Below are 26,492 nucleotides of genomic sequence, written 5' to 3'. Positions count from 1 at the left end.
TCTCCCATCCACTAACTGGTGAGATGTTCCCTATTAGAGACAGGTACACATGTCTCCTCTTTTGTGGTGTACACTATCATTTGTCTTTGTGGATTTATATACATCAGTGAAACGCTTATGGATCCCCGTTTGTTAGGACACCTTCGCAATAAATGGGCAAGTCTTGTGGATGTGCAGTGCAGGTTTGACTACACCAAAATGGCGCTTCCCATTAGGAGAAATAGTCTCCCCGAACATGCATTGGGCATGATATCGTGTGTCATGTGACACTCCTCGCACTTGCGCACTGAGGTATTGGCAATGCCAAGATGGCGCTTCGCATTGGTTTTAAGTGAAGACACTGCACAGTCACATGGCTCTCCTGCGGCTTGCCCGGTTTTCCTTGTGCAACAGCTGAGTTACAGGTGGGTTTTAAATGTGAGATTATTGTATGGTGATTGTTCACTATTTATGTGTTTGTCAGTGTATTGGTATGTGACTTGTGTCCTCTGGACATGAGGATGTAAATATTGCACCTATCTGCTGCTCTTTTGTTTTAAATGGACTAATTTGGCTTATTGATCCGTGGTCAGGATCGCATAGGGAGCGTGCAGTGGCGTTATGCTTCCCACAGCAATTGTGGTCTGATTGTGTGCTGCTATCTACAAACATGATCTTTCCTGATCGGTGTGGCAACACCCGGGGCTGCAGATGTATGTGATGCTGTGTAGCAATAATCTATTCATGGTGCCCGTAGGTAACCCGGTCTGATGCTTCCAGTGTGTTTCCTACAGAAAAATTATATCTGGTTTATGGCGTTTTAAGTGCATAATGACTTTTTTACATTTGATGGGAGTATTAAGACCCACTACGTTCCAAGATAGAAATCGTTGAGTTGGGGGTGTTCGAAATTCTCTTAATTCTGTGCGTGCGAACATGGTTGGGTGTGTGATCTAGGTATAATTACCTTGGTGTATACCACACATCTGTCGTACATGTCAGTCCCAGTGAGCCGTAGGTACAACTGAGTAGTGCTTGTGCCGTGCCAGGGGTGGGGGGCCACATCTCCCTCATAGAACCAATCTCTGAAAGTCAAGCAAGTCAGATTAGAACATAAAAAATATAATAACTGTTAACATTAGTATTTGCTGAACATGAGAGTCACCACTTTCACAGAGCTTAGAGTGTAAGTGGGAAGGAAACTGATCCCCTCATACATACGAGCCTCAGTCTCCAGCCTCTCCTCAGTCTCCAGCCTCTTCTCAGTCTCCAACATCCTCCAGGCACATAAGTCTTCTGGCTTCTTCTGGGGTGTTAAAGATGAGGGCTCTGTTTCCCACCTCGGCACAAAGCTTTGTGGGATACAGAAGTTGGAAACACATGTTCCTTTTGTGCAGAATACGTCATATTCGGGTGAACAATTTGCGTTTCCGCGAGACAGCAGCTGAGAAGTCCTGGAAGATTAAGATCTTTGTTCCATGGATTAATAGGCCTCGTTGACGTCTGTATGTTTGCAGGATTGTTTCTTTAGTCGCCCAATGAATACACTTAGCCATGACAGGTTACGGTCTATCTCTGCCATTGCGTTGTTCACCTTTAGGCGGTCCTATGCGGTGTACTCTTTCTATCATTAAGAGGTCTGCTGGCAGTCCAAGTTGTAAAGCCTGAGTTAGGTTTTTTGCCAGGTAGGCAACGAGCTGGTTGTTGCCCACCAATTTGGGAATTCCAACAAAGTGTAAAATGTTGCGGTGATGTCTGTTTCCCAGGCCATCTATCTTTTCCCGTAGGGTCTCTGTCTCTGACTGTTGTCTTTGTTGTGAGGAGTCTAATGTTGCAATGGTTTGTTCTGTATTTTGAGTCTTTGCCTCTAGTTCTGCAATCCTTTGAGCATTGCTGGTAATTAGTGATAGTGTTGAATTGATGGATTTGTGCAGTGTTTCCAGTCTGTTGTCAAACAGGGGTAGGAGAAGTTTTGACACCTCCTGTGCCACCAGAGTTGCCTGTGTTGTTTCCATGCTTTCAGTTGTCCAGTCGTCTGATGGAGAAGCTGGTGGGAATGAGGTGCTCTCTTCTTTAGGGCTTTGGTCAGGTGCGTCTGTACTGCTTGTTGGTGCAGGCTTAGGTGCAGATGAAGGTTGTTGTTGAGAGGTTTTATGTTCCTTTTCCTTGACGCTCTTGGAGGATTTGGCTTTTTGTTTTCCAGTTGCATTTGTTTTCTAAGATTCACATTGTCGAATTGATTGTATCACATCTTTTATTCAAGCTAGAGGTGATACAACAGGCTACTAGAGCCTCCATGCCCACCGTATCACATCTTGTATCCAAGCTAGAGGTGATACAACAGGCTACTAGAGCCTCCATGCCCACCGTATCACATCTTGTATTCAAGCTAGAGATGGTACAACAGGGTACTAGAACCTCCATGCCCCCGGTATAACATCTTGTATCCAAGCTAGAAGCGGTACAGCAGGGTACTAGAGCCTCCATGCCTGTCCCTATCACATCTTGTATCCAAAAGGTGGTACAACAGTTTGAGTCTTTGCCTCTAGTTCTGCAATCCTTTGGGCTTTGCTGGTATTTTTGTGATAGTGTTGAATTGATGGATTTGTGCAGCGTTTCCAGTACTAGAACCTCCATACCCCGTTATCACATCTTGTATCCAAGCTAGAGGTGGTGCAACAGGTTACTAGAGCCTCCATGCCCACCCGTATCACATCTTGTATCCAAGCTAGAGGCGGTACAGCAGGGTACTAGAGTTTCCATGGCCCCGTTATCACATCTTGTATTCAAGAGGTGGTACAACAGGGCACTAGAGCCTCCCTTCGAGGGGTCAATTCTTCACAATAAATGATGCTTCTGCTCTGGTATTGTAATTAGAGATGAGCAAGTATACTCGCTAAGGAGTATTGATCGATCGAGCATTGGCTTTAGCGAGTATCTCCCCGCTCGGGAGAAAAGGTTCGGCTGCCGGCGCAGGTGACAGGTAAGTTGCGGCAGTCAGCAGGGGGGAGCGGCTGGAAGAGAGGGTGAGAGAGATCTCCCCTCCGTTCCTCCCCGCTCTCCCCCACAGCTCCCCGCCTGCCGCCGGCAGCTGAATCTTTGCTCCTGAACGGGCAGGTACTCGCTAAGGGCAATGCTCGATCGAGCAATTGCCCTTAGCGAGTATACTTGCTCATCTCTAATTGTAATCACTTATATCAACGTTACAAGCACACGAAGTTTCATCCAACTCCAGCAACTGATTGTAATGTTTTTACAATAAGTATTTACACAGAGGGGTTTTTTTTGTTGTCGTCCCTCAGCAGTCATGTTTTTTTTTCTGTATAACCCCAGTTTTAATAACCTCTTTGGGTATTGTAGTCCGCTCATGCCAATTGTTACTTTAGTTGCCCCTCTTTGTACCCGCTCAACCTCTGATATGTCCTTCTTGAGTTCCGGTGCCCAATGCTCTCCCCAATAACCCCTGTATGGTCCTCGTGGGGCTCTGCTATGGATGGTGTTGGTGTGATTTACAGTAGGTTCAGATGTAGCGCAATTGGTGCAGATTTTGTGTAGCATAAAATCCACATCAGAAGCCGAGTCACAATCCACATCGCTGGTGTAGATTTTCAGTGAGGATCTGCAGCAGATTTCAACCTGCAATATAAAGGGTAAATCAGCTGTAGATCTGTGTCAAAAATGCACCAAATACTCTGGGTTTTCTGGCAAATTCGCAACAAAAGCTGCTACGTGTGAACGTACCGAGGGCGATTTCAGGCGGCCATATGTACAACTACAGTCGCCGCTATGGGGTATAGTTATGGATGAACTGTTTTTTTTCCCTTCTCCAGCCATAGCGCAGGAAATTGAAAAAAACGCTAGAAGATAAGTCCTGTCCTATGTTTTGTGCATTCAGTATTAACTATTTGCGGGAGAAATAGGGCAAGTCCTATCTTTTCTTGGCCGTAATATTCACGAACTACTGAAAACAAAATGGTTGTGTTTCATCCTGTTATTAATTATCACGGCTGTATAATGGGAGTAAAACCCGCCCCGTGTTTAAGCCCCTATACGCAGTTTACACGCTGAGGGCTCCTTCACACGAGGGACGCATCTCACATCAGTGTTTTGTGAGCCAAAACCTAGAATGGGTCCAAAATACGGACAAGATGCGAATGTTTCCATTCTACTTTATCTGTACGTTCTACTTCTGGTTTTAGCTCACAAAGTACTGATGAAAATAGCGCCATGTGAAGGAGCCCTGAGCGAGTGGCATGTGAGCGCCAGCTTCCGTGACAGCAGATAACACCTGGCAGACGCTATGGCACAAATGTGACTTTTATTTACTACATACCATAAGGCCAGCTGCACACGGGTGGAAGCGCATTCATGTGTGCATTTACTTAATCGTCATTGCGTTTTTGCACAAGCCTGCTCGCTTTACTGCACATTTTGTTTTTCCAGTGTTTTTCCTGTCCCTTCAGGACAGCAGCGGCAGAGCTCCAGCGTATGCTGTCACATGCCGCCGGATCAGGACTTACCAAGGTGGTGGGGGCAGCATCGTTCCTGGCAGCCCCGATTACCCCACCTCACCTGGGTGCTAACCGGGGACTGCATGGGCCTTGGTCCAAGGACGGGCTCTCGAGCACCACAGTAGCCATCATCCAGGCTGCGGCCGCTGCATCGGCTCCCCGGAGCTAGCAGCTGACGTCAGACACTCAGTGGCGGGGGCATCACACAGAGCGCATGGAGGGGATGGGGCCTACCGCAGGTGGCACCAAATACAAAAGTAAACCTCCGCTGCACCAGCAGAATGCTGCAGGAGGCTACTACAAGTGGGGATCGGTTCCTAAGGACAGGAGTCCGAGCCCACAGTGCAGGATATCGGCCAGGGAGAACCCAGACAATCTCCAAACTGTAAGTTGTCCTGTGGTCCAAACTACAAACACCTGCACTACACTCCCTTTACTAATGGAGTTCTCTCCTGTCATTTCCATACAGGGATACTCAAAAACCTAAGGAGGTTAGGAGGAGAAGTAAAATGTGCCCAGTATGCTTAGTGGAACTGGATGACTCCTATAGCAAAACGCAATGCGTTGCATGTTCTGCGGGAAGAAAAATCTTCCCTTATGTCTGAAATCCGGACAGTCATCTGGGAAGAAGTGCAATCCTCCCTCTCAGATCTCCAGCCAGGGCCCTCAAGGGCCGCAAGAAGATCGGCTATGGCAGTGTCAGTGTCTGACTCTGACATGGCTGAGGAATTCGCTTTAGTGGAATTAAGCAAAGTGGTTCAGGAGAAGAGAAAATATCTATTCTCCACCGCTAACATGGATCATTTATTGAAAGCAGTTCGTAAGACCATGCAAGTTGAAGAGGAGATACAACAACCCCGCACAGCACAAGATGACATGTTTGGAGGCCTCTTACTTCAACGCAGATCCATGCTTCCAGTGAACATCACACTTAAAGGGGTTGTCCCGCGGCAGCAAGTGGGTCTATACACTTCTGTATGGCCATATTAATGCACTTTGTAATGTACATTGTGCATTAATTATGAGCCATACAGAAGTTATAAAAAGTTTTTTACTTACCTGCTCCGTTGCTAGCGTCCTCGTTCCCATGGAGCCGACTAATTTTCGCCCTCCGATGGCCAAATTAGCCGCGCTTGCGCAGTCCGGGTCTTCTGCTCTCTTCAATGGAGCCGCTCATGCAGAATGCCGGCTCCGTGTAGCTCCACCCCGTCACGTGCCGATTCCAGCCAATCAGGAGGCTGGAATCGGCAATGGACCGCACAGAAGAGCTGCGGTCCACGGAGGAAGAGGATCCCGGCGGCCATCTTCACCGGTAAGTATAGAAGTCACCGGAGCGCGGGGATTCAGCTCCGGTAAGCTTTCTTTAGGTCCCTGCATCGGGGTTGTCTCGCGCCGAACGGGGGGGGGGGTTGAAAAAAAAACAACCCGTTTAGCCGCAGGACAAGCCCTTTAAACAGTTGATTCTAAATTAGTGGAATGATTGATGATTGATTTCCAAAGAAGTTAGGGAGCGAATCTTGTTTTCGGATGAAGATGTTGCTATCTTTGACAAAATGCCAAAGATAGATACAGCTATCTCTGTGGTGGCAAAGAAAACAGGGCTACCCTTTGAGGATATGTCCCATCTGAAAGAGCCAAGGGACAACAAGGTGAATATGACCATGCGGAAGGCCTGGTCTAAATCGAGTATGGTCATGAAAACCAACATTGCATCCACGTCGGTAGCACGGTGGTCTGGTTGGATCAGCTTACCTCTCTAATTGATTAGAAAGCCTCAAGAAAGGAAATTGCTAGTGGCATTTCTTTACTTCAGATGACCACAGGATTCCTGGTGGATGCTTCCATGGAGTCAGTCTGCTTTAGGTCCTGTATGGCAGCTTTATCCAACACAAAATGAAAGGCAGTCTGGGTAAAAGAATGGTCAGGGGACGTTACCTCTAAAAACAAACTGTGTACTTTACCTTTTCAGGGTTTATGTATATTCGGACCAGACCTGGATGGCCTGCTAGAAAAGGCAGCAGACAAAAGCTAGGGGCTTCCAGCTATCAGACCTTCTAAAAGACCCTTCACCCTGCGTCTCTCAGTTCCGGCCTATATAGGGAAAGGAAAGACCGGGAGATGGTCTTATCCGAAGGGAGGAAGGGGTAAAGTCCTTACTGTTGTCCCTAGTCTACATGTCCGTGCCTGGTAGGTGGAAGATTAGCCCATTTCCATACCAGTTGGCAGAATATAACAACCAACTAATGAGTTGTACACCTGGTAGCGGAGGGTTACAAGATTGAGCTAGAATCTTGTCCCCCAGATAGGTTTGTGTTAACCTCATTGCAGTCTCCAGCTCTCCTTAAGAGAGTGCAGAACCTGTTTGACCTTTATGGAGGAAAGGGTTTTACTCCCCACTATTTCTGTTCCTGAACCAGACAGGTCTCACCGCACCATAATCAATCTTAAAGACCTAAATAATTTCATAGAGTACAGGAAATTTAAGATGGAGACGATCAGAACTCTAAACCCCCAAACTGGTCCAGATAGTGTGATGACTACTATCAACCTGAAGGATGCGTATTATCAAATCTCCATAACTCGCAAAAATTCCTAAGATTTCCACTGGAAATTGAAGGGGTAATCCATCACTACCAGTTTATTTGCCTTCCTTTTGGAATTTCCTCCGCTCTGCGGGTTTTTTCCAAGGTTGTTATTGAAATGATAGCCTTTCTGCGTAATCTGGAAATTGTTATCATCCTGTATTTGGATGTCTTGCTTTTGATTTTCCGTCAATTCTGAAGTCACACTTAAGTTCTACACTTCAGTTACTATGGGAGCTCGGCTGGATTATTAATGATCTGAAATCCGACATGGAGCCAGAAACTCGGAAAAAATTCTCGGGAGTCATTTTGGATTCTTGTCTCCAATGTTAATCCCTACCTCCCCCAAGGAAAGAACTTATCCTACACAAATGGTCAGCTCTATATAGGAAATCTGGAATATCAATCAAAGAAGCTATGCAGGGCCTGGGGTTAATAACTTCATGAATTAATGTGGTTTCCTGGGCCCAGTTCCACAGCTGTGATCTTCAGGTACTTATCCTCCTGAACTAGGACAAGTCACAGGCTTCACTCGATAAAACAATCCTTATTTTCTCCAGGGCTAGATCCTCCCTTCACTGGTGGTTGTCCTCAGACTACCTTTCTCAGGCATCTGAATGGAATTTGGACCCCCCGATAGTAATAACGATTGATGCCAGCGCCAAGGGGTGAGGGGCCCACTTTAAGGGAGGTCACATACAGGGTACCTAGGATCCCCATGAGAGAACCAGTTCATCTAATTTTAGAGAAATCCCTATGTAGCCTGCAAACAGAGTTATGGATGAAGCACGTTAGGATTTTCTCAGATAACATGATGGCAGTGTCACTCATTCGCCACCAGAGTACCACCAGGATTCCTCTACTTCAACATCCTTCATTGGGCGGAACTTACAATCAGGTCACTGTTGGCTTTCCATATAAAAGGAGCTGAGAATATAGCCGTGGACTTTCTCAGCAGGAAGAAAGTGGATCCAGGAGAGTGGGAGCTTCATCCTGAGGTGATGGCCCGACTCGTGACAAAATGGGGGTTACCTGAGATAGACCTGTTTGCGTCAGTTGTGACATTTTAAAGAAAGGGTTTTTTTTTGTACAGCACACATATGAATGAAGACTGACACCCCAAAATGGATCCCCTTGCTTGTCCCGTGTTCAGAAACATTCCCATTGTGGCCTTAATCTACTCACAGGATACATGGCTAGGCCTTTAGTAGAGGGAACACCCATTGGATTTCAGGGCACAACTGAATTCATTCCAGTCCCCACTGCTCATTTGTGCAGAAAAAAAATTAACTCCTTAAAAATAATTCCCCCAACATTTTTTTTGGCTTTCCCCAAATCTTAGATTAAAGTAAGACTATAAACTGTGTGATATGTCCGAAGACAGGGGTAATTAGGGGGGCCTGGGATGGGCACATGGGGCAATAATATCAGGCATCCCTCCTCCTCGCTTTTTTGGGGGTATTTCTTGACCCCAGTGGCAGGGATGGGGTGTAAAAAGTAGCGCTCTGTGAGTCTTCCTAATCTTGCTGAGGTGCGGCGGTCTCGCATAGAAGGCGTTCATCAAGCTGCTCCTGGAACTGCAGGAAGGCGAGCGTTCCGGGGGCTTCTTGTAAATTACTTATTAAACTTAGTGATTTGAATAACGCCGGGCTCACACGACTATATGTGGAATCTGCTTGCGGAGGCCCATAGCGGATCCCAGCTCTAAGGCCGGCCGTGGTGCCGCATAATATTCTGCCAACTCACACAGCGGTTATGCGCAGTACACCTTTTTTTGTTTATATTTCCCATGTCGCCGCTTAGCGATGACACGGGTACCCGCAGCCCGTACACAATGCGGTGTATGGGCTGCAGAGATATCCACCACCATACAGCACAATGGGTTCTATGTCATGGGTATCCGCGGTAACATAGAACATGCTGCTTTCCATTTTGTACGAGTGGATTATGTAATTCCGACCCGCTAATGTCAGCAGAATTGTGTAATCCAATACATTTGATTGATTCGCGAATGACCGCAGGTCAGATGTACATCATGGAGGACGGGGGTGAGCATTTTCACCTCCCCTCATGGATCCGATCCACAAGGCAGCTGAATCTTTAACTTTTTAAAAACGTTTTTACACTTGAATGCGGTTAATGGATAGCGCTGATCGCATTGCGGGGGAAAAGGTGGTCCCTGCGACCCCCCAATGACAGCTCCATGTTGTCAGCTCCCTCCATAGCCCACGTGGCTTTAATCCTCGCAGGAAGCATGTTTTTATATCCTCGGGGATTAAATCCCACTTAGCTACGATGTAAAAACACTAAGGGGTTAAGATCCTCAGGGGACTTTCAGTGGTGTGAGACCCCCAGGGATCAGCAGGTTATCTCCTACCCTGTGGATAACCTGCAGAAGAACTACACTTCATTGAATATTAGCCACAATGCACAAACAGGGCAGTCAGACCAGGAGAGTCATGGGACCCCCACACCGGAAATGTCAGCCGTGACCCCGGAACCAGACCGCTGCTCTGTACTTCTCCAGCAAACAGCCGCGGTGTGAGGGGAGCCGGGAGCACAGATGGCAGGCAGTTGTCTCCAAGAGCAGCAGGATGATGACATCATCACACCTCTCCGCTGCGTGCATTGCCCAAACCTTCCTTCATCCCACATACCGCTGCCCACACCAATCACGTAGCTGCCAGTGCGACCGACCAGCAAGGCACTGAATGTGCATTTTGTATGTGGTACATCCATACTGGGGGGCTATTCGCCATGTTTTGCACATGTACATTCTGTATGTTCAAACCCGCCCATGTGAAGCCGCCCGCAGGGTGATTGTAGACAAAGCGATAATGCTTCAAATAATTGTGCAAACGAGAGAAAGTGCGCGATAATCGTTCAGTCTGACTGCGAGACGATGGAACGGAGAACAAGAATCGTTCACTGTTCGCTCATTTCCTGCAGGTATAAAGGGTTAATCAGCGCTCGGTCGCTCCGTCTCACTTATACGGCGAATGTGAAAGATGGAACGATTCTGAAGGATTTCTGGTTGAACGACCAGCGATGTATCTGCCGGTATAAAAGGCCTTTAGATAAGAGTCCTTTACTGCAGCCGGATCTACACTGAGGACACAGGAGGATACTAAATCCTGGGGGGGTGAAGGACCCGGACCCTCCGACCAGGAGGGGGCAGCATCCTCACACAGAGGAAGAGAAATCCTGGGGGTGAAGGACCGGGACCCTCCGACCAGGAGGGGGCAGCATCCTCACACAGAGGAAGAGGAATCCTGGGGGTGAAGGACCGGGACCCTCCGACCAGGAGGGGGCAGCATCCTCACACAGAGGAAGAGGAATCCTGGGGGGTGCAGGACCGGGACCCTCCGACCAGGAGGGGGCAGCATCCTCACACAGAGGAAGAGGAATCCTGGGGGTGAAGGACCGGGACCCTCCGACCAGGAGGGGGCAGCATCCTCACACAGGGGAAGAGGAATACTGGGGGGTGAAGGACCGGGACCCTCTGACCAGGAGGGGGCAGCATCCTCACACAGAGGAAGAGAAATCCTGGGGGTGAAGGACCGGGACCCTCCGACCAGGAGGGGGCAGCATCCTCACACAGGGGAAGAGGAATACTGGGGGGTGAAGGACCGGGACCCTCTGACCAGGAGGGGGCAGCATCCTCACAAAGAGGAAGAGGAATCCTGGGGGGGGAAGGACAGGGACCATCTGACCAGGAGGGGGCAGCATCCTCACACAGAGGAAGAGGAATCCTGGGGGGTGAAGGACCAGACCCTCCGACCAGGAGGGGGCAGCATCCTCACACAGAGGAAGAGGAATCCTAGGGGGTGAAGGACCGGGACCCTCCGACCAGGAGGGGGCAGCATCCTCACACAGAGGAAGAGGAATCCTGGGGGGTGAAGCATCAGGACCCTCCGACCAGGAGGGGGCAGCATCCTCACAAAGATGAAGAGAAATCCTGGGGGGTGAAGGTTCGGGACCCTCTGACCAGGAGGGGGCAGCATCCTCACACAGAGGAAGAGGAATCCTAGGGGGTGAAGGACCGGGACCCTCTGACCAGGAGGGGGCAGCATCCTCACACAGAGGAAGAGGAATCCTGGGTGTGAAGGACCGGGACCCTCCGACCAGGAGGGGGCAGCATCCTCACACAGAGGAAGAGGAATCCTGGGTGTGAAGGACCGGGACCCTCCGACCAGGAGGGGGCAGCATCCTCACAGAGGAAGAGGTATCCTGGGGATGAGACCAAGTCTTCCTGCATTCTATGCACATAATGATTGGCAATAGGAAACCAAGCCAGTAAGCACACAGATGGCTGCTCTGGGGTGTTTTCCCCTCATCAGTGTGCAGTAATCTTCTGGCTTAGCTGGTGAGAAGCCTGTAATGGCGGTCAGGAGGGGTGTAGTCTCAAAAAGTGTGTGGAGACACCTAGGGGGCCTTCTCACAACCCTTCTGGGTGCTCTCCTTAAGGAGAGATGATACCATCCCCAACCCCTAGGTGTCTCCTCACACTTTTTGGGTGCTCTCCTTATGGACACATGACACCACTCCTTCCTGCATCCCAGTCACAGCCCTCCCATCAGCCTCCTCTTCTCCTCTCTCCACAGAACTGCATTAGTAAGCCCCTCCCCCTCCAGTCATATGACATTACATCATGTGACTTCCTGCCCTCAGACCTCCTAGGAGCCCCTCCATTCCAGCATCTACCCCGGTGGAGGTACGGGAGGGTTGTGGGAACTTCTGCCATCAGTATGATGGGTCCTCATGAAGGAGCCGGCGCCCCCTGGTGGATGATGGGAGTCGCTGCTGGAAGTTACCAGCTGTAACCCTTTCACTGCCTAAGAGGTGACATGTGCTCCTCACACAGCAGGGGGGACAACCAGGAGTTTAAGGGTTAATCACTGTAACCCTGCACTGGGCACTGAGTCCTATAGGAGCTGTGAGGAAGGGGTCCACTGAGGGATCTCCGACAGACGGCAGCTCAGGGGCTTTCTGCAGTGACAGGAAGAAGGCGGCACGTTGTCATCTGTAGGTCGGTGTGAGTCTCCCACACAGGGAGGCGCCGTCTATGGAGAGCAGCGCCATTGTTTATTACATTCACTGCAAGTCAGAAGTTGTAGAAGAGGAGAAAAACCTGCGGAACGTCCGGAGCGAACGCAGAAATTGTAGGGAGAAACACGGAGGATCCGTCGGTGAGCGACATAACTCTATCCGCCATCTAGACCATAGAAGACGTGTGTGATGTCACCGGTCACTATTATGTCACTACTGACACCACTATCTGATGTCACCGGTCACTATTCTGTCACTACTGTCACCACTATCTGATGTCATCTGTCACTATTATGTCACTACTGTCACCACTATCTGATGTCACCGGTCACTATTCTGTCACTACTGTCACCAGTATCTGACGTCACCGGTCACTATTCTGTCACTACCGTCACCACTATCTGATGTCACCGGTCACTATTCTGTCACTACCGTCACCACTATCTGATGTCACCGGTCACTATTATGTCGATACTGTCACCACTATCTGATGTCACCGGTCACTATTCTGTCACTACTGTCACCACTATCTGATGTCACCGGTCACTATTATGTCGATACTGTCACCACTATCTGATGTCACCGGTCACTATTCTGTCACTACTGTCACCACTATCTGATGTCACCGGTCACTATTCTGTCACTACTGTCACCACTATCTGATGTCACCTGTCACTATTATGTCACTACTGTCACCACTATCTGATGTCACCGGTCACTATTATGTCACTACTGTCACCACTATCTGATGTCACCGGTCACTATTATGTCACTACTGTCACCACTATCTGATGTCACCGGTCACTATTCTGTCACTACTGTCACCACTATCTGATGTCACCGGTCACTATTCTGTCACTACTGTCACCACTATCTGATGTCACCGGTCACTATTATGTCACTACTGTCACCACTATCTGATGTCACCGGTCACTATTATGTCACTACTGTCACCACTATCTGATGTCACCGGTCACTATTATGTCACTACCGTCACCACTATCTGATGTCACTGGTCACTATTCTGTCACTACTGTCACCACTATCTGATGTCACCGGTCACTATTCTGTCACTACTGTCACCACTATCTGATGTCACCGGTCACTATTCTGTCACTACTGTCACCACTATCTGATGTCACCGGTCACTATTCTGTCACTACTGTCACCACTATCTTATGTCACCTGTCACTATTATGTCACTACTGTCACCACTATCTGATGTCACCGGTCACTATTATGTCACTACCGTCACCACTATCTGATGTCACTATTCTGTCACTACTGTCACCACTATCTGATGTCACCGGTCACTATTCTGTCACTACTGTCACCACTATCTTATGTCACCGGTCACTATTATGTCACTACTGTCACCACTATCTGATGTCACCGGTCACTATTATGTCACTACCGTCACCACTATCTGATGTCACCGGTCACTATTATGTCACTACCGTCACCACTATCTGATGTCACCGGTCACTATTCTGTCACTACCGTCACCACTATCTGATGTCACCGGTCACTATTCTGTCACTACAGTCACCACTATCTGATGTCACCGGTCACTATTCTGTCACTACTGTCACCACTATCTGATGTCACCGGTCACTATTCTGTCACTACTGTCACCGCTATCTGATGTCACCGGTCACTATTCTGTCACTACCGTCACCACTATCTGATGTCACCGGTCACTATTCTGTCCCTACTGTCACCACTATCTGATGTCACCGGTCACTATTCTGTCACTACCGTCACCACTATCTGATGTCACCGGTCACTATTCTGTCACTACTGTCACCACTATCTGATGTCACCGGTCACTATTCTGTCACTACTGTCACCACTATCTGATGTGTATATACTATATTGTTTCATTCCTGACATTTATCAGAGCTTTATAAGGACTGCACCAGGTGGAAACGTTTTCTTTTTATTGGATATGGAGGAATATAGAATTATATTTTTACTCTGTCCCGTATTATTGCTGCTGTGAGTCTCATATTATATGTTTGATACTGTGTGGATCGCGGTGCGGACCCTCCTGTGGTGTCTGATCTTCCTCACCCTGTTGGGTTGCGTCACTATTTATTTGCTGCTGATTAACCGTTTACCTGTTCTGTCTCTTCTGTCGCCGCCCTTTTATGTATCCCAGCACTATTTTAGTTTTGATAACCTCTCTGGGTATTGTAGTCCGCCCCTTCCAGGTATTACTTTAGTTGTTGCCTTCGATCCCACTCATCCTCAGATATGTGCTTCTTAAAGGGGTTGTCCCGCGGCAGCAAGTGGGTCTATACACTTCTGTATGGCCATATTAATGCACTTTGTAATGTACATTGTGCATTAATTATGAGCCACACAGAAGTTATAAAAAGTTTTATACTTACCTGCTCCGTTGCTGGCGTCCTCGTCTCCATGGTGCCGACTAATTTTCGCCCTCCGATGGCCAAATTAGCCGCGCTTGCGCAGTCCGGGTCTTCTTCCTTTCTGAATGGGGCTCCGTGTAGCTCCGTGTAGCTCCGCCCCGTCACGTGCCGATTCCAGCCAATCAGGAGGCTGGAATCGGCAATGGACCGCACAGAAGCCCTGCGGTCCATGGAGACAGAGGATCCCGGCGGCCATCTTCAGCAGGTGAGTATGAAGACGCTGGACCGCCGGGATTCAGGTAAGCGCTGTGCGGGTGGTTTTTTTAACCCCTGCATCGGGGTTGTCTCGCGCCGAACGGGGGGGGGGGGTTTAAAAAAAAAAAAAACCCGTTTCGGCGCGGGACAACCCCTTTAAGTACCGGTGCCCCAAACAGTCTACTGTATTCCATGTGTCGTCTGACCGGTGATCGGTAAGGAGGGGGAATAATGTTCTCACCATCCGCCCGTAGACCCCATTTTACGGCCCCCATTATCCTATCTGCCTTGGCAGCAGCTGCCTGACATTGGTTGCTCCAGTTTAGTTTACAGTAATCTTCTCTAAGCCATCAGCTAAATCTGTTTCTTTACAAGTTCTTTTGGGGTCTTTTTTAGGGCGTCCTCACACTGACGAGCGCCATTTAGCTGTGAGTAAATCGCAATGTTGCTTATGAGACATCTGAGCGCCAGCGATGCTTTTTATTACGAAGATCGCTGCGGCTTGCGTTTTTTTTCTCGCACATTTTTCTTGCAATAGACAGTAGGAATTTCTAATGTTAAAAACGCATCGCAGGCAAGTCGCAAGTTCGGGCATTGTGATTGGATAAAAAGGAGACTTCATAGGGAAACCTGGGAAATAGAAGGAGTCTTCATAGGGAATACCCAGAAAGATGGGACAGGCTGCAATGTTTTCTTTTTCCCCCTCCACATAGCAGGAATGGTTCCCTAATTCTGCGGTTCCGCTCTCTCGCATCGTGTGATGTTATCCCCAGTGTGAAGGCAGCCTTGGGCACAGATGGGTTTTCTGAGGGGTTTTTTCCAAGTTGAGAAATCCTTGGGAAAAGATAACTGATAGCCGACCCCCTGATGCCACAACGGGGGTGCATGAGGAAAGCGACCCCGCTGTTAACCCCTTACATGAAAAGTATTCCCAGATGGAGGGGTGCCCCCTCTGTGACATCATTGGACCCCCAGCTTGCCATTGCCTATTACAAGCGATCGGGCATGGCAGTACCGAAGTCCTGTGATGCCTAGGGCCGCTCTCACACATGCATTGTTTCCAGCATTTAACAGCCTTTTTAGCGCAGCGCTAAACATTGTCAGACGCTTTCTTTGATTTCATTGAGGCTTCTCAGACATGCGCTAAAACACAGCGTTTTTACAAGCCCATGTGTGGGAGGAGTTTAAGGAATGAAAAAAATAGTGTAAAAAAACAACTTTCTTTTGCTCATCTTCCCCTATTTGTATAAAAAAATAAGAAAACCCCATATATTTGGTATCTTCATGTCCAGAATGACCTGTCCTATTATTGGAGCATACTATTTAAATTTTGCAGTAAAAAACATTAAATAAAGAGGCAAAATGCTTATTTTATCCATTTTACCTTCAAAAAGTGCAATAATAGTGAACAAAAAAGCCATAATGTACCCCAAAATGCTACAACTAAAAACCACAGCTTATGACGTAATAAACAAGCCCGGACAGAGATCCGGGCAGAGATGTAAAAGTTATTATAATGTAAAATAAAATGTTTTTTATTGTACAGAAGTGGAAAAAACTAAAAAATGATATTTTTAGTATGGTTGTAATTGTACCAACACGCAGAAAAAATGTATTGTCATTTATTCTGTATGATTGACACTGTTTTCTCTCCCTGCTCTCAAAAAAAAGATTATATGAACCCAAAAATAGTACCAATAAAACTAACATTTTGTCACACAAAAAACAAGCCCTCATACGGCCGTGTCGACTGAAAAATATATAAGTTAAGCGCTGCGGAATAAGTTGGCGCTATACAAATAAAGATTATTATTATAAGTTATGGCTATTGAAGAGTGGAGATAAAAATCCCCCAAATATCGTTGTGACCTTACGGCCAAAATAGACCGTGTCCTTGGTATTAGTGTATCTTGACACCACCGGAAGCTAGGGGTTTAACAGGAGGAACGCCTCTGTCACACCCCCAGCACCCGATGGGGTCAAAGCTGCAAGGTACTAGCAGCACAGTGTGGATCTATTTCTGCCGGCCCTTCTGCATTAGGCTGACGGTTAGTTTTCTTCTTTGCCTTATGTTATTACCTGTAAATGCTGCCATGTTCCCACAGTAAAATGGCACCATTAACATGTAATAATGAAGGAAAAGAAGACAACTAACCGTTAGTGTAAGCCAGCAGGGCTGACTGAAATGGATCTAGACACAGGAGTGTCTCACCTCTGTCTCGGGCAGCATTTCTTGCATGTATCCCACCCAGCTGCCGGCCTGACACCACCGCCCCTGCCGCTGCTGTGAGGTCCGACCTTGCCCCCGGCTGTGTGGGCCGGTGGCAGTGAGCTCCGTGTTGGCCAGCAATCTGAGCTCGGCTGCCGCCGGCGGCTGTCAGCTCCTTGCCAGCCGGCGGCTGTGAGCTCCGTGCCAGTCGGCTGCCCACACCCGCTGACAATTGGCAATGAAATAGGAAATTGCCTGGGCTAACACAATAAGTTCCCTGTCGCCAACGTACTGCCCAGGTGCCGCAAAGCTTGTGCACTGACGGGTGGTTCCGCCTTCTGGGGCGTTCTGCCTTTTCTACCTTTGTTTAGTGGCTATTAGGGAAAAACTCCCGTTAGTATGTCATCCGGCGTCCAAACTGTAATGAGTACTCATCATTGTTTAAGTAATACCGATCGGCAGGAAGAAATGAGACCGTACATGTGCATTGAATGTACAAAATCATCTACTTCGATTTTATTGGTGTTACAAGAGGTCTTTTATAAGCATATCATATAATAAAGTGACGTTGATTCTGAACCAAACATTACATATGTGTTTACATTATTCAGTAGTCTGCCACATGTTTGATCAAAGTCCATTCATAATACCTAATATTTTCCATTCTTCAGCGGTTTTGCTATTTTATTATAATTAACATTTCATAATGATTCAGCATAGTTATTTATCATACATGTTTGTCTTTATGACTTTATTTTGAGGTAACTATATTGCTTGTACCTGGTACATTTAGCCTTTATCAGCTTATAGCTATATTTCTTCCATCTCCTGACTTACCACCAGGTGTGGTTTTATTACTTTGTTAGTTATTCTTAATTATTGCAATGTCTAAGGGTCATATCTGTTACGTGACAGAGAAAATGAATTATCTGAGACAGTAGAATTTAAAGGTAATATCACACAATACTGGGGTCCTGGATAATTTCCCCCACATTGGCCTTCAAGGACCTTGTGCCGAAGAAGCTGCGCAGCCAATCACCTACAGGGGGCGTCACCCCCCCCCCCTTCCCGTCAATCTTGACTCCACCAGCTATTGCCCATGTCCTTATGGGGTTAACAGAGGTTTTCCCATGACTTGCTTCACAACCACTCTGTCCCTTCTCGGTGCTGCTGACCATGACATGTGACTGCTGCAGCCAATCACTGGCCACAGCACTGACCCTTTATAACACATGGCCTGGTCAGCAGCAGACAGGAGGAACAGAGTGATTGTGAAGCAATTTTAACCAATGGGAAAACATTGTTACATATCTCCCCTCGTTATATCCAGTAAATTGGTTCTCATGTTGGTTTGTGGTTTTTACATTCGTTCATATTGTTATAGTAATATATTTCTCTTATTAGCCCAGGCAAACACGTGTATGCATAAATAATTCTGTGAGGGCTCCGCGTTAGGACAGGTAGCAATCTGGGCGTAAACAGTCAGAGACAGTGACACTCTGGATAAAGTTCGTAGTCCAGGCTTCGCCTGAGTTTAGTTCAGCGCAAAACAAAGCAAAAACAGGCCTTAACACCAGGCCAACATAAAGTAACGCCTGCTCATCTGAGCACTGACTAGACATAGACCGACCCCGTCTACTCACTTGCAAAAACGCTTGCTGCGCACAGCCAGCCTGGCTCTCAGACCTGCAGAGGTCTCAGCACGCCTCTCCTAGGACCAGCAGGTCCAGGCTTTATAAGGCCTGGTACCAGCCTCACCTCGTACATGGGAGTGGCCATCCCACCCTTCACTTCGACCACTCCAGGAAAAGCCGGCCCGGATTATGCGGCTTGGAACCACTTACCAAGTACAACGTGTCAGTAACTTAATGTTACTGACACACAACTGCCTGCTTCCTCCACCGAGCCCAGGCTGCTCGGTGGCATGTATCTGCCCACGTGCTCCCTAAAACCTCATAGGAGAGCATCCTAGGCGAAATACATCTGCCCTCCAGCACTTTGCCCGTCACTGTCTCACAATATATATATATATATATATATATATATATATATATATATATATATATATATATATATATATATGTAGATACTAGTATATCTTAGACCTCATCAGTGGATAACCAGCATCTAAATGAGTAACTCAGTTGGTGTTCTACACTGTATGTGAATAGGCTCACAGTCCCTCTATATCCTGTCATGGCTTAGGAATGTCTAGAGATAACAGTTTCTAATCCTCCACACCTATAGAAACTGCTAGGACAGCTTATACAGAACTGAGGTTCTATTCCTGGAAATTCCGTGCCTTGAGGCGTTAACATATGTTAAACCATTAGCACCTGGAGCCAATCATGAGTTCTTATGAGTACAAGGGGGCATGTATTTCTGACCAAACGTAAGTCCACTTATATATACATTGTCTGCCTTGTAATTAACTGAGAAGAGCTTCATTGTTGGATGATACTGACTGTGTCATGTGTCAGTGATCTGTGTATAGACTTCTCATAGGATTTGGACCAGGCAATGAAACCCTATGAAACCCCTCTGATGATTTCCCTAACAATATTCTTTCCATTCAGGTCCCCACATGATTGATTCATCAAAGATGGAGAAGGACAGAAACAAGATGTCGGAGAGTGTATTCAACCTCACCCTAGAGATACTCTTCCAGCTTACTGGAGAGGTGAGAGATTCTGATGATGTCACATTACATCATTCTCATCTATGATAACAGATGATGTCACTGGAGGGGGGAGAGATTCTGATGATGTCACATTACATCATTCTTATCTATGATAATAACAGATGATGTCACTGGAGGGGGAGAGATTCTGATGATGTCACATTACATCATTCTTATCTATGGTCCTAGCAGATGATGTCACTGGAGAGGGGAGAGATTCTGATGATGTCACATTACATCATTCTTATCTATGGTAATAACAGATGATGTCACTGGATAGGTGATGGACTCTGGAAATGTCTGTACTGATATGTATTAATGTCTGCCCATATACAGGATTACACAGTAGTGAAGAAGACATCTAGTGATGGCTGTTGGGCTCCCATGTGTGAGGGATGGGGAAGACCCCTGAGCCCAATCCCTGGGTCCCCACCTCACCCCCTGATACATGAGGACATCAATGTCCAGAAGATTCTAGAACTCGCCAACAAGATGGTTGAGCTGCTGACTGGAGAGGTGATGTGGCAGGGAATGCTGGGACATTATACAGTAACAGCACTGGAGGCTTCTGGGTAATGACTGTATATTGTGTTGTCAGGTTCCTATAAGGTGTCAGGATGTTGCTGTCTATTTCTCCATGGAGGAGTGGGAGTATTTAGAAGGACACAAGGATCTGTACAAGGACGCCATGATGGAGACCCACCAGGCGCTCCCATCACCAGGTACTGGATGTATTTAGCAGGATCATAGCTGAGGAAGGGGAAAGTGGGGCATGTTCTAACGCACGACATTCATTCTCCCATATAGATTTTTTTCTTATATCAGATTCTCTTTTTTTCTTTCCCACCATGCACTAGTCACACTGGAGCTTTAACCCCTTAGCGACAAAGCCTGTTTGCGCCCTAATGAGCAGACCAAATTTTGGAAATCTGGCATGTGTCACTTAACATAGAATAACACCGTAAAGGTTTAGCATATCCAAGTGATTCTGACATTGTTTTTGCTCCACATGTTGTACTTCATTTAGGTGGTAAAAATACTCCAATAGAATTTGTGAATATTTATTAAGAGTGCCAAAATTGGGAAAATGTTGAAAAAATTGTTATTTTTTTGATATTTCAACTGTAATATCTCAAATATGTGCAAACATACTGTACAAATCTTTGCTAAGATATATATTTCCTTCTGTTTACTTTATTCTGAATGCACATTTGAAAAACTTTGTTGTTTTTTTTTTAACCTTTTAGCAGACGTACAAATTTAACATTACTTTTCAGCATTTTGAGGAACACTTTGTTTTCCTGCACCAAGCCAAGATTGTAAAGGCTCATGGGTGTCAGAATGATAGATACCCCTACAAATAACCCCATTTTAAAAAATACACCCCTTAAAGGGGTTGTCCCGCGAAAGCAAGTGGGGTTCAGCACTTCTGTATGGCCATATTAATGCACTTTGTAATGTACATTGTGCATTAATTATGAGCCATACAGAAGTTATTCACTTACCTGCTCCGTTGCTAGCGTCCCCGTCGCCATGGTGCCGTCTAATTTCAGCGTCTAATCGCCTGATTAGACGCGCTTGCTTAGTCCGGTCTTCTCCCTGGTGAATGGGGCCGCTCGTGCCGGAGAGCTGGTCCTCGTAGCTCCGCCCCGTCACGTGTGCCGATTCCAGCCAATCAGGAGGCTGGAATCGGCAATGGACCGCACAGAGCCCACGGTGCACCATGGGAGAAGACCCGCGGTGCATCGTGGGTGAAGATCCCGGCGGCCATCTTAGTAAGGTAAGGAAGAAGTCGCCGCAGCGCGGGGATTCGGGTAAGTACTAAACGTTTTTTTTTTTAACACATGCATTGGGTTTGTCTCGTGCCGAACGGGGGGGCCTATTGAAAAAAAAAAAAACAGTTTCGGCGCGGGACAACCCCTTTAAGGTATTCACTGAGGGGGTCAGGAGTTAATGCAATTTAAAGGAGAAAAAATAAAATTTCATATTTTTGAAAGTATGTTATTTTAAAGACATATTTTTTTCTATAGTGCACATGAGAATGAGGATGGACACCCAAAAGTGGATCCCCCTGTTTGTCCTGTGTTCAGAGACATACTCATTATGGCCCTAATCACAACGAAGCCCAAACCGAAAGGAGCAGCCCGTGGCTTTCAGAACAGAAATTTTGCTTGAAGGCATTTTAGGCCCCATGGCACACTTGGAGAGCTCTTGAGTGCCAAAATGATAGAGAACCCCCACAAATGACCCCATTATCTAGGGGTGTACTGCCCATTTTGACCCCACAGTTTTTTAATGAATTCAAGCATAGCAGAAGTAAAAAATGGTGGTTTTTGTTTTTTGGCAATTCTGTCATTATACAACCAGCTTTTTTGTGCAGCACACACATGAATGAAGACTTACACCCCAAAATGGATCCCCCTGTTTGCCCTGTGTTCAGAGACAGACCCATTGTGGCCCTAATATTATGTCTGGATGCACAATGGAGCCCAAACTGAAAGCAGTAGTCGGTGGCTTTCAGAACAGAAATTTTCCATCAAGGTAATTTAGGCCCCATTGCCCACTTGTAGAGCACTTGAGCGGCCAAAACCATAGGGAACCCCCACAAATGGCCCCATTTTGAAAACAAGACCCCTTAATTAATTCCTCTAGGGGTGTACTGTGTATTTTTACCGTACAATTTTTAAAGAGATCTAAGCAAAGCAGACGGAAAAAATGACGATTTCATTTTTTTGACAATTGTGTCATTTTAAGAACAGTTTTTTTTTACAGCACACATATAAATGAAGACTTTCACCCCAAAATGGCTACCCCTGTTTGCCTTGTGTTCAGAAACATACCCATTTTGGCCCCAATGTACTTACAGGACACATGGCTAGGCCTGTAATGGCGGGAACACCTGTTGGATTTCAGGGCACAAATGAATAAATTCCAGGCCCCATTGCTCACTTGAACGAAAAAAAAATTGACTTCCTTAAAATAATCCCTCCCCCCCCCCCCCCCCACACACACGTTCCCCAAATCTTAGCTAAGAGTAATAATGTAAACTGTGTGGTATTTCCGAAGACAGCGGTAATTATGGTGGGCCTGGTTGGGATGATCACTTGGGGCAATAAAATCTGGCATCCCCCCTTCCTATCATCCTTTTTGGGGGGTATTTCATGACCTCGGTGGCAGGGATGGGGTATAAAAAGTGGCACTCTGTGGGTCTCCGTAATCTTGCTGAGGTGTGGCGGTCTCACACAGAAGGAGCTCAACAAGCTGCTCCTGGAACTGCAGAAAGGCGAGCGTTCCCGGGGCTTCTTGTACATTACGTATTACAGGTAGCGGTCTGAATAACGCCGGGCTCACGCAGCCGTATGTGGAATCCGCTTGTGGAGGCCCGCAGCAGATCCCAGCTGTGAGGCCGGCCGTGGCGCTGCATACAGCCATGTAATGTACTGCTCATAACTGCGTACTCACACAGGCGTTTATGCGCAGTACACCTTTTTTTGTTTGTATTTTCCGCACCGTCGCTTAGCGATGACGTGGATACCTGCAGCTCGTACCCAGTGTAGTTACGTATGGGCTGCGGGTACATCTGTCACCATGTAGCACAATGGGCTCTTTGTTGCGGATATCCGCAGTAAAGTAGAACCTGCTGCGTTCTGTTTTCTGCGAGTGGATAACGTAATTCCAACCCACTAATGTGAGCGTAATTGTGTAATCCAATGCGATTAATCTGCATATTACTGTGGATCAGACGCATGCGGGATCCGTATTTCCTATCCGGTCATGTGAGACTGGCCTAAGGTAGATCACTACTGTTGCAGCCGTTCGGAGGTTCCCACCTTGCTTTCAGGCCAGACCAGGGTTTAGCAGTATTCCTACCTCTCCTGGAGCTGAGGGGTGTGGTGGTTGCAAGAGTAATGTCAGTCATCACCTGGTGCTGAGTAGCTCTGCTCCTTTTTAAGCAGTGCTAGTACTGACCCCAGTGCTGGTCAATGCTTCAGTTGCCGCTGGACAGCTACTGAGGAACACATCCTGGCTGAAACTCCTCCGTGCTAGCTAAGTTCCTATTTCTTCTTTGTTTGGTTTTCTGTTTCTCTTTCTTTTGTTCTAGGGCTCCCTGATAGGGACTTGTCAGTGGCCCAGGCACGCGTGCGGGTCCGCACCTGTCAGAGCGATTGGCCCGCCGAGTAGGCAGGGCCCCCTCCCGGGTTAGGGGTTTATAGGAAGAGGATTTCCCGTAGTTTTATGTTTTCTTTGCACAGTTGTGCCTTTTCATTTGTTTTGGATATTGCACGTCCGGTTGGACGCAACAGATACCTTTTTATCACGTTACCGACGACTGCTCAGCGAAACCACTGGTCACTGCTCCAGGCTCTCAGCTACCGTTGATTTTTACTTAGATTTTAAATTACCCTGGCAATCCACGGCTTTTGCGCATGCGTCTGCCATTTTGCTGATAGGCGCATGCGCAGAAGCTAGGGTAACGTCCATGGATAAATTCAGGGGCCTTAGGTACGTAGTTTCATCTCCCCTCATGGATATCATCTGTGAGGGGAGATTAAACTTTTTTTTCCACTTTACATGATTGGGAACAACATACAGCAGTGCCCGGTGACCTCTTCCTGCTCGCTGCTACTCATGCTAGTCTGAAGCAGGGAGTTTTTAAATCTGCCGGGCTTCCGAGCCATCTGCACATGCAGCTAACATATGAGATCTGGTGCGTATGTGCAGAAGATACCGTCAGCTCCTCTCTAGACAAGAATGCCACAGAACATCGCGGAGGATGGAGGTGAGTACTTTCAACTTCCCTCATGGATCCAATCCGTGAGGGAAGCTGAATCTTTAACTTTATTTTACTTTCTCTTTACTTTCAAGTGATCGACATAACTGGATGTCGGATGTCCCGCCTCCCCCAGGACAGCTCCATGATGTCGGCTACCTTTGGCAGCCGACAACAGGGACTTGTCATGTCTACATCCTCCACGTCTTTTATCCACAAGGCAAGCATTAAGTTGTTAAGGGGTTTGTCAGGTAACCAAACAAAATTCTCTCTATACCACCAACTGGGCCGTGATGCCAGCAGACCAGAACAGTGATGCTGCAATCTCTGATTAGCTTCAGCTGTCAGGTCATCGCCACTGACGTCAGTTGCCACAACAATCACTGGGACCCCAGCGAAGCTGCAATGCTGGATCGTGGCAGCACAGGAGGGGTAAGTACTGATTCTTTTGATAGTTTAACAAAGTCGGTGGTAGAAGGGGAATCTTGTCCGATAATTGTACAACCCCTTTAAGACATTTCCTAATATTTATGTAGCCACAGCTTTACATCCCTTTGGAGCCATTACAGAAACATCTCTGGAAGCCATCTGTTGTGGGTATTGCAAGTGGTTCTCCATCTTCTGGCACTGGTAGGTGTGGTATTAGGCGAGACGTGCTTAGCCGCACCTGTGGGTAATTGTAAGGCCTATATAGTTTGGCTGAGGCTGGACTGAATTGCTGTTGAATCTTCAGTCTAGGTCTGACTGTGGTTTCAGTCAGAGCTTGGTCCTGGACCTATCATTTTCCTGCTGCATCTGAAAGCTAAGTTTATGTTTATTTTCTATAGTGTTTCTTTTGTTATCCCTCTGTCCCACGTAGGGTTAACAAAGGTACGAGGTCAGTTACGTCCTTATCAGGACGAATTGCCTGTATTTGGGCAGGTCACCATCCCTGAGTTTATTTAGATAGGGAAAGTGTTCCCATGTTTTGGTTTATTCTTGTTTTTACACAGTTTGTGTGCATTTGTGGGAGACCTGCTTGCTACGGATCCAGCACATGCTGTGTGGATGTGACACCGTCACTTTATTTTCAATCCCTTTATAATCTGCTCAGAAATCATATTAGGTGAAAGCTACTCAGAATCAGTTCCCTAATTCTGCACATTTAAAGGATGTGAAAATTATTATATAGAAACTTTATCTGGGATGGGAAGAGGTCGCGCAGAGCTCTCAAAACAGTGCAAAAGCACAAAGCCAATTGTGACCTCAACTGCCCTCACATAAGGGACTATACCCTAGCAGCAGAAGCCCGTATTATCCATGATTGGATATACTCCCAATCGAATTACACAAATCTAATGCTGGAGCAAAGAATGTTTGCCCCTATACTGCTGCAAAACATTCTTCACCTCCCGTACACAGAACTGCTGGAGGCTGTTAAGTGCAGTCCCTTGATACTTACTACATGGAAGGTGTGGGGCAGGATACGTCGCGACAGCCATGCATCCCCGCATTTGTCCCTCGTAAAAAAAAAACATTTCCAAGACCATAACCCACACAGGATTTTTTTCGATTGGTATGCCCGGGGGATCGACTCCATAGATGAATTACTATACAAGAAAGAAAAACGTATCCGGTCCCATGAGGAACTGAAACAGAAATTCCCCAAGCTGCCAGTTCCAATGTTTTCCTATTTACAAGTTAGGCATTATGTTCAACAGCTATTGCCGCAATTTCAAGAGTTTGACTGAACACTGATAGCTGGTACTTGGATTCGTAGACCGGCATACACACGTGGACTGATATGTAGGCTATATAGAGTGATCTGTAATGCGCAAGAGTTGTACAACATTGACCCTGGAGTCAGAAAATGGTCTCATGACAACCCGGGCTTAACTCCTACAATGATTGCGGTGTCAATGCCGTCGGCTCACAAATACCTTCGGTTAGATTCCGGGAGATGAGGTTGCAGGTCGCCCACAGATCTTATTTAACCTCTGTGAGAGGTGACTATATGGGAATCTACCCTACCTCAAATTGTTTCAAATGTAAGGCACCAAACGCCAATTTGTTCCACTCTCTATGGACCTGTCCTCTGATACAAG

At 47.0% G+C, this 26,492-nt stretch overlaps 1 protein-coding gene across 6 annotated transcripts in view; it reads left to right on the top strand.

Annotated features, from left to right (window-relative positions):
* Positions 1–26,492, top strand: part of LOC136627319 (oocyte zinc finger protein XlCOF6-like) — a 232,291-nt gene that overhangs the window by 117,821 nt on the left and 87,978 nt on the right. For 2 of the 6 annotated variants that reach the window (XM_066602316.1, XM_066602314.1), the window contains exons 1-4: positions 11,733–12,261; positions 19,534–19,637; positions 19,974–20,153; positions 20,236–20,359. The exons of 3 other annotated variants lie outside the window; for them this stretch is intronic. In XM_066602316.1, the coding sequence (XP_066458413.1) occupies positions 12,138–12,261; positions 19,534–19,637; positions 19,974–20,153; positions 20,236–20,359 (532 nt within the window). In that variant the 5' untranslated portion in view covers positions 11,733–12,137. Of the gene's footprint in view, positions 1–11,724; positions 12,262–19,533; positions 19,638–19,973; positions 20,154–20,235; positions 20,360–26,492 lie in introns of those variants that run through there. One more of the 6 variants, XM_066602318.1, reaches the window with a different exon arrangement.

The sequence above is a fragment of the Eleutherodactylus coqui genome, chromosome 5 (assembly GCF_035609145.1).
Source record: "Eleutherodactylus coqui strain aEleCoq1 chromosome 5, aEleCoq1.hap1, whole genome shotgun sequence".
In the NCBI taxonomy this organism is placed as follows: Eukaryota; Metazoa; Chordata; class Amphibia; order Anura; family Eleutherodactylidae; genus Eleutherodactylus; species Eleutherodactylus coqui.
The sequence above is the reverse complement of the archived record's forward strand: the minus strand, read 5'-3'. Positions and strand labels throughout refer to the sequence as shown.